General features: G+C 32.1%; 1 protein-coding gene across 1 annotated transcript; it reads right to left on the bottom strand.

Annotated features, from left to right (window-relative positions):
* Nucleotides 1-2,512: 2,512 nt before the first annotated feature.
* LOC106316473 (protein PHYTOCHROME KINASE SUBSTRATE 1-like) lies at nt 2,513-3,845 on the bottom strand. Its single transcript, XM_013754367.1, has one exon. It carries the CDS (start codon nt 3,839-3,841, stop codon nt 2,579-2,581), a length of 1,263 nt encoding a protein of 420 aa, XP_013609821.1. The 5' UTR covers nt 3,842-3,845; the 3' UTR covers nt 2,513-2,578.
* Nucleotides 3,846-9,069: the final 5,224 nt, after the last annotated feature.

The raw sequence follows: 9,069 nt of genomic DNA on the forward strand, positions 1-9,069 counted from the left end.
CGATCGCGGGGCGTCTCGTGTGTGATCGCGTCTCGGATGCGAGCTGTTTCAGACGGTTTGGCGTCTGGTCACGCATGTGTGCTCTCATTGTTGCACCAATTCCTCTCAGCTCATGAAACAAAACAAAGGGGTATTAGATTACATGAACACCATATTCTAAACAAGGTATCATCAAATAACTGAGGTATGATAAACTTATCTTTCAACATGATTTGAAATTGGCTAGAAAATCTTGTAGGTTCGGATTAGGGTTCCAAAGAACTATGTCGGCGCTGTCTGTTGTTTCTGCGAGTGTGGGCGCGTCTGAGATCGGATTGACGAATGGTTTTCGCAGATAGATTCATCTCGTCCAGAGATTCAATTTGATATGTGGTTCGTCTTCTGGTTCCTCGGGGTTGGAGAGATAGATCGATTTGAAGTTCCGCCTGATTTAGGGTTTATGTGGAACGGTTTTCGCATATAGATTCGTCTTGTCCAGAGCTTCAATTTGATATGTGGCTCGTCTTCCGTTTTCTCGGGGTTTGAGAGATAAAACGATTTGAAGGTCCGCCTGATTTAGGGTTTATGTGTGACGGATTTTAGGTTAGGGTTTTGTCTCAGGGTCTAGAAAATATCGTGCTGATAACGTGTTGTGAACGAAGGGTTTTTAGACTGAATATTTTCGTATGTCTCTGTATATTATTACTCAATCAAAGTGTTCCCTTATATAGGGGTTACAAGGAATAGGAAAAATGAAATTATCCAAAACCTAATACAACATGAAATAGGAAAATATCTAAAACAGATAAATGGAAAACATCTAGATCTAAGGTCGGCCAAAGGATAGGCCGACTCTCTCTCCTCTTGGACACGGCTGTGGTTGGGCCTGGTCGTGGCCTGATGGGCCAGCCTGGTCGTGGCCTGATGGGCCATCTCTTCTTGTCTTGGTTAATGGCAATCCACAATGTTCATAACATTTAGTGATTTATCCCACATCGCTAAACTACGAATCATTCATTCTCAAAGCTTATGTATATAAAGGAAGCTCGATGGACCAAACAATTCATACCTTTCTCGGCCTTTTGGCTAAGATCAAGTGTAGTATCTGTTCTTATCAGTTTAATATCTGATATATGTGGTCCATTGGATCACACAATATTAACTTTATTTTTTAAGGGAAAACGTCTATTTAAGATAGCTTGCTATCTAGGCTTTCAAGAGTAGCCTTTGTCTTGCACTACTGCATGGGCTGGCTCAACCTACCAACAATTAAGTTCAACATTTAGCTAAAACCTATCTGTCTCAGTTTCGGTTGATTACTAAATAAGCATTGCATATTTGGTTCCCAAAAGAATATGTTATGTGTCTGAGATGCCTATGAACTTTACTTTAAATGCTTATGTTTTCTCATGTTATGATACACTTGGAGTGCACTTTAATGATATTTGATGTTCAAGTTCTTTATATTAAGTATATGATATCTAATTCCTTCTCTATATGGAAGGTCTCAGACTCTCAGTAACTCACACATAACTAGTAAAACTATAAATATTACCATTTTGTTTTGAAATAACAGATTGTAGTTTATATACTCTGCATCAGTTCCTGAACCGATGCAGATAGACACCACACAAGACTCTCTCTTTCTCATGTGACTCTTTGGGAACACCTTTCACATCAAAGACAGTGGAATGTTTCACCACAAACTCCAAAGGAAGGAAGTAAATGAGAACTTCCCTCAGACACCCTTTGGGCGTTTTTGAGCATGATGGCCAACCAAAAAAATCAAAGATGAACAAATTGTTTTGTTTTGCCTTCTTAAACACAAATGTCTTTTTGCTTTTGTTGTTCTTTTCTTCTCCGCACATGGAGACTGAATAGTTAGATATTGAGTTGATTTTAAACTTTAATTCAACAATTTATAGCAAAATAAGTGATGTCTCAGTTATTTCCCCATATATTTTGAGAAGGATACAGTACTTATCTTCATCAAGATCTGTATAGCTTCTTGGTTTTAATCAAACACATACTGTATTTTCTCTAGTGTCATCTTTTTCATCAATGTAGTTTCTTAACATCTAATTAGGCATTTTTGAGTTAACTCAGGGAAGGTTCAGTGGAGTGTGGACAAGATCACCTTGGCTAAGTTCAGGCCTTTTTTGTATTTATTCTCTTAATTAGTACAGGCCCTTTGGTTCTTGATTTTCTTTCACATCACTTGATACATATTTTCAAGGAAACAGTTAAGGTTCTTGTCTTTATCTCAGACACGCATGGCCTTCAGGTAAAGTGACATTTTCATTATTTAAGTTTCCTCATCAATAGCTCTTTGTGACTACCTCTTTTAAGTTCGATAGATAACCCCCGCTTGAAGCTAAGACAAAACTTTTATGTCTCTATTCTTCAATCCTAAAACAACAAAACGTGATGGAGCCAGATTTTTGATTATTGTCTAACCATTTTGCTGCATTATGGATCTGTGTTTCTAAAGGTGCAAGAGAGGTCACTAAGAAACCCTCAAAGACTAATTTTATTTTCATGTGGAAGATGAAGTTGTGATAATAATAATAAAAAAAAAACTCAACAAGACATTATATTATCAGTACTGACTGTATAGAAGAGGTGACGGTGAGCTGTTGCTGGTCCTTCTTCTTGTCTCCAAACTCTTACGTTTATTAGTCTCCATAACTTGGACATGTCTAGGAACATAAGCCAGGGATGTCTTTTTCTTGTTCATGCTACTTCTCCTGTCTGAATCACCAGAAACCATAACAGACTTATGACTCTTGCAGCTCAAGAAACCACCACTTGCACTGCTAGGTTTCAGTCTCTGTGGTGCAGTTTTAGTAGGGATCCGAGGAGGGATCTGAAGAAATTGGTTTCTTCCTAGAGGGCTTGTCGCACATTCTGACATTACAGAGAAATCAGCAGCACTTGCAGTCACTATGCTCCACTCTATGCTTACTTCGCTTGGAGCATAACATGTAGGATCACTTCCTTGCCTTGCAAGAAAAGTTTTAGGTTTCCCTGTAAGATTATCTATCTCAAATAGATCTGAGCTTGTATCACTTCCTTCACTCGTTGTGTCTTCTTCCTCTGTTCTTGATTCCCGTGGAGGCAATGTGAGTTTCTTCTGAGCAAGAACCCTCTTCTTCTCAACAGGAGATCCAAGCACTTCAAGAGACTTCCTCTGCACCAACTCTTCTTGTTTCTGAATGTTGATCAGATCAGAGCTTCTCTTAACCAAGATCTTATCATCGACATCTACTGAGATCCCATCAGAACACGCACATTTACACCCTAGATTCATGAGAAAACTCTTCTTATTGTTGACCACTTTTTGAATCTGACCACTATTGTTTTTCTTCTCCTGCACGGAACCGTTACAGCTATTCGCCAGTTTGTTCTGAAGCAACATGCTCTGACTATTACAGCTTGCTTCAGAGTGGACACTCGGCGCTCCAGTAGATTTCTTCTCGTTCTGCTTCAGATCATCAACGAGTCTCTCAGCTTCTGGGTTTGTTATAGACAGAACAGTAGAACTCTGGTCTGAATCCATGTCTCCGTTGAAGTACTTCTCAGCTCCGAACACACCGATCTCTGGATCTTCAAGAGCTTTTTTCACCATTTTATTCTCATCTCTAAACTCCTGATCATCCTTTGGATTGATGTTGCTGTTTAGGGTTTTGCAGGGTTCGATGACCTTCTTGGTTGTGACAACAGCTTCTTCCTTGCTTCTCAAGCAAGAAGAATCAGAAGAAAAAGAAGAGACAGGGACATTGAGACTGGTATTGCTGTTGTTCTTGGTGAAATCAAAAGATATTTTTGGTGTTGAAGAAGAAGATGATGTTAAGGACACCATTTTTATTTTGTTCTTCTTGTTTCTTCCTTGTTTGTGAATAAGATCAGGGTATAAATAAAGAATCAAGACACTGTGTTGAAAGCTGTTTTTTCTGAAGCTTACGTGTTCCGATCACTGTGGTTCCACTTTAAGTATAGGCCAGTTGTTGTTTGTGTGAATTGAAAATTACTATGTATTTATCTTTGATAAATGTTTGTCAATTATACTAATGAAGGATAATGTTATCACGTGACGAGAAAATGAATGATAATTATCATAATTAATTCGAAAATTACTAATTAGTTGGATCCTCGATTTAGATCTCTTTTTTTTTGAACAACCCTCGCTTTAGATCTCTAAAATGGTGTTTTATTCTTACTTTTATTTTGCCGGTTTCAGAAAGCTTTATTCGTTTGATTTTCATGTTTTGTTCTTACCCTTTCAAACACTATTATACGTTTTGAAGATTCCGAATTCAAAGTTTAAATAAAAGTATTTGCGAATTGCGACCATATATATTTTTAGGATTGTCTTACAATATCTTTGTATATAAAACATCATTTTAACGTTTACATCAACATATATTTACATTGGATAGAACCTTTAAATTCAGTCCACTATTTGAACCAATCAAAGTGACACCTAAATTATTAATTAAAAAACATTAAATTAAATTAAAAATAGTTACAAAAAATAAAAACGCTAATTTTAACGAAGCTAACGCTTCCAGCTAAGCCCTAAATCTTAAATTCTAAACCCTACATCCTAAATTCTAAACCCAAATCCAAACTCCTAAACCCAAACCCTATACCCTAAACCCTAATCCTAGACCCTAAACCCAAATTATATACCCTAAACCCAAAAACTAGATTATAAACCTAAACTCTATATTCTAAACCCAAGTCCTAGACCCTAAACCCAAACCGTAAACTTTAAATCCAAATTATATACCCTAAACCCAAGTCTTATATAGACCCTAAACCCAAACCGTAAACCTTAAACCCAAATTATATACCCTAAACCCAAAACCTTAACCATAAGTCCAAACGGTAAATCCTAAACCCAAACCGTAAATCCTAAACCCAAAACCTATACCCTAAACCCAAATCCTAGACCTAAAACCCAAACGGTAAATCCTAAACCCAAACCCCAAACTTAGATGATATAGGGTTTGGATTAAGGTTTACAGTTTGGGTTTAGAGTCTAAGACTTGAGTTTAGGGTATAGAGTTTAGGTTTATAGTCTATTTTTGGGTTTAGGGTCTAGGATTAGGGTTTAGGATATAGGGTTTGGGTTTAGGGTATAGGGTTTTAGGTTTATAGTCTATTTTTGGGTTTAAAGTATATAATTTGGGTTTAGGATTTAGGGTATAGGGTTTAGAATTTAAGATTTAGGGTTTAGGATTTCACTGGAAGCGTTAGCGTCGTTAAAATTAGCGTTTTTATTTTTTGTAGCTATTTTTTATTTAATTTAATATTTTTTAATTAATAATCTATGTGTTACTTTGATTAGTGACAAAGGGTAGATGAATTTAAAGGTTCACCCCCTTCATTTACATTCTAAGAAGAAAGATATATTCATTCATGTCGACTAGTAGTCGTGCGTAATGGATCTAAAACGCATGATAACTATAAATATCATAATTAAGGAGTAAGCCTGCATGATAACTACGACATCACAGTTAACAAACATAACACATGATTATTTTATGCATCTCTTAGCTTTAATATAACTAAGTCTTTTACAGAATGCTCGATGATGATTCTCTTAATTAGTTACAAATCAACAATATTATGCTCTAAACTCTTAATGACCAAAATTTAGATAACCATTCACACAGATAAAAGGGCCCCCAGATAAAATATGTCATATATGCAACTAGGCTTGCATAACATTATAGAGTATTTACATCAAAGTAAACGTTCCAGAGCCGTTTTTTAGCACGTGCACGTGAGCGGCTGAACAGGGTCCAAAACTTTAGAGGGGCCATATTTTTTTTTTGTTTTAATAATAGTTTTAAATCTAAAAATCAGATAACTATATTTGAGTTTAATTTTTGTATTTACTAACCAATAATATATATTACAAATTTGATTTTGTTTACATAACCAACAAAAATGCAATAAGTCAGGAAGTAATTAACATTTATATCAATTATATATGTTGGAAAGTATAAAATAGTTGCCGGTGTTTGTTTTAATATTCAATGTAAATTTAGAAAGTTAATATTCTAATTTGATTATGTTTAGGAAACTATGATTAATTAGTGATTATAAATAAGGAGAGAAATATTTAAATTTTCAATAATTTTTACAAAAAAAAGTACACACAAAGCAAAAAAGACTAGTCTAAGCTTCTTTCGAGAAGAAAAACGAAGAGTCTCCAACTACTTATTTAATCAAATCAAGAGTTTATGGCTTTTTGTCTAACGACTATCCAGGTTATTTGTTTTATTAGTTTTTTATATAGATTATGACTTCTAATTATGGATACAGAAAAAATTCAAAAGAAAAAGAAGCTGAAAAAATTCAGTCTCAAAGAGGTGTTTTTCATAATTTTTTAATTATAAAACCAAAAGATGTCTCTTCTACTCGTATTAGATTGTGTGTATTTATTATATCTTATAACAATATTTCAAAACAAAACATAAATTTTTTTTTTGGTCAACTGAAAAAAAACATAAATTATTTCAAGTTATTATAGAGGGCTTTATTTTTATTTTTTTAACATAGTCTCAATAGATAAGACGGCCCTGAAACGTACCGTATCGTTTTCTGATTACTTCAAGTTAAAGTATTGTTTCAGATAATTATGGGCTGACAAGATTTCGGACACGCAGTGAGAAGACATGTTAGGAGATTGAACTGCAGGGTCATGAATCTTTATTAACTTGGATTTTAACTTTATTTAAGAAAAGTATAAGCGACTAAATTAAAAGAAATTAGTGGATGTAATTCACTTACGCGGAGGAACAAACATACAAAAATGGGAAGCACGAGGGATGTGCGTATTTTTGTTGCATGGGGAGATATTGACAAAGATCGTCGAGTTGGGTTTTCTTAAATATAATAATATTAGTAATTTGTGGACGCGTGATAATTTGTGTATATTAGAAAATACGCTGGATCGTATCCTGTGATATTATACATATATATCTGATAACTATAAATAAATGTGTATTATACTTTCAAAAGCAAATTATTTCCAGTCAAGAAACTGTGTTATGAATTTTATAAAATATGCTTATTAGCTATATTATAGTCCCTATATGAATGGTAGCATTACAATTAACGTGTTTTATTATCATCCTCAAACACAAGCTACTTGTCTTCGACTTCGGCCGACACACACACAAAAGAAACTCTTCTTATTCTATCCAAAACTCTTACTCCACAGATATAAGGAAAACTATATATATTAGTTTGTTTGTTGATTATCTATTCTATTAAAACATTAACATGATTTTTTGATATATGTGTGGTCAAACTATTTTAATAAAATTATTAAAAAAAATTATTAATCATTTAAAAAATATTATACAAAAAACAAATATGACTAAAAATACAATTATAAAAATTAAATTTTTAAAAAATGTAAAACAAAAAATATATCCGTCTTTTTAAGAAAGGATCAGAACCTAGTATTGGGTTTAAACTGATAGCATTAGTGTAAGCTCGTATTAATATGATAATATTAGACCTCAATTATTCTTTATAATTATTAATAAATTCCATTATAAAAAGAAATTAATTATCGAAATCAGATTTTACAAATAGAACATAAGGATAAGAGCAGTGATTAAGTCTTTCAATAATTTTTTACATATAATTAAAAAATAATAATAATAGAAGAAAAAAATTTGTTCAAAAAATTGTTAGGCGTTAAACGGATGGTGACTCTCTATCTAACGGCTAAAACGATTAATCAAGAATTTAGATTATTGCTTAAACGGTGTATAACAATGTACTATATGTGTAGTACAATATATTAAATATCATGATTTATAAATAATAAAGTTTATATTATTCTATTATTATAAGATTTTATATCGTAATATATGAAATATTATAATTTATAAATAGATAATTATTATTTTGTTTATTATTGAATAGTTACAATTTTGTAGATGGTTTATTAAGTAAGCACTAAAGTTTTTAAAAGCTTAGTTCTTAGAATACTAGGAGTTAATCCGCGCTACGCGCGAGGCTATTTTTATTTTCAAATGTTAACCATATAGTTATGTTTTTGAACGTTGTATTCTGAACAACAACAAATTCTGAATTGTATGTTTGTGTGAATACATATTTCCTTAGAAAAATACAAATGTTTTTCATTTTTTAATTATACATTTACGTTTTCTAATTTTCTTGTTTTTATATCAGATCATAAATTATGATAGATGTTTAATGTAATATTTCTATTTCTTATATTGTATATTTACTTTTTATTTATTTATCCTATATTGTATATTTAATTATTATTGTTTAATGTAACATTTCTATTTCTTATATTATATATTTACTTATTATTTATTTTTCTTTATATGTATTTTTATTTTTATTTTTTGTTAATGCCACGTATCATCTTTTAGAATAAGTTTTTTCCGCTGATGTGGACGCCCTATGGAACCTCAAAAGCTCACTTTTATTAGTATAGACTAGGAGTTAATCCGCGCTACGCGCGAGACTATTTTTATTTTCAAATGTTAACCATATAGTTATTTTTTTGAACGTTGTATTGTGAACAACAACAAATTCTGAATTATATGTTTGTGTGAATACATATTTCCTTATAAAAAATTAGAAAACTATACATTTTTGAGATAGATGTTTGATATAGTTTTTCCTTTCTCATATTGTATATTTATTTCTAATTTTTTTTTATATTGTAGGACAATTCTCTCAAATAGATCTTTTAAGTCTTTGTCACAAAATAGCATTCAATAAGGAAAATGACCAAAATAGCCTCTTTTATTTTTAAAAATTTGAAACTCTATCCTCAAAACCGCACCCCTTAACTCTAAGCCATAAGTCTATGTTAGTTAACCATAGGGTATAAATGTATTTTTACTCTTTAATAAGACTTATTTTGGTCTTTTTTCTCATTTATAGCTATTTTGTAACAAAAACTTAAAAATGGCTATCCTAGAGAATTTTTCAATATTGTATATTTATTTATTCTAATTTTTTTGCTTTTATATCAAATGATAATATTACGATAGATGTTTAATGTAATATTTATATTTCTTA

This window comes from Brassica oleracea, chromosome C9, assembly GCF_000695525.1.
Source record: "Brassica oleracea var. oleracea cultivar TO1000 chromosome C9, BOL, whole genome shotgun sequence".
Lineage (NCBI taxonomy): Eukaryota > Viridiplantae > Streptophyta > Magnoliopsida > Brassicales > Brassicaceae > Brassica > Brassica oleracea.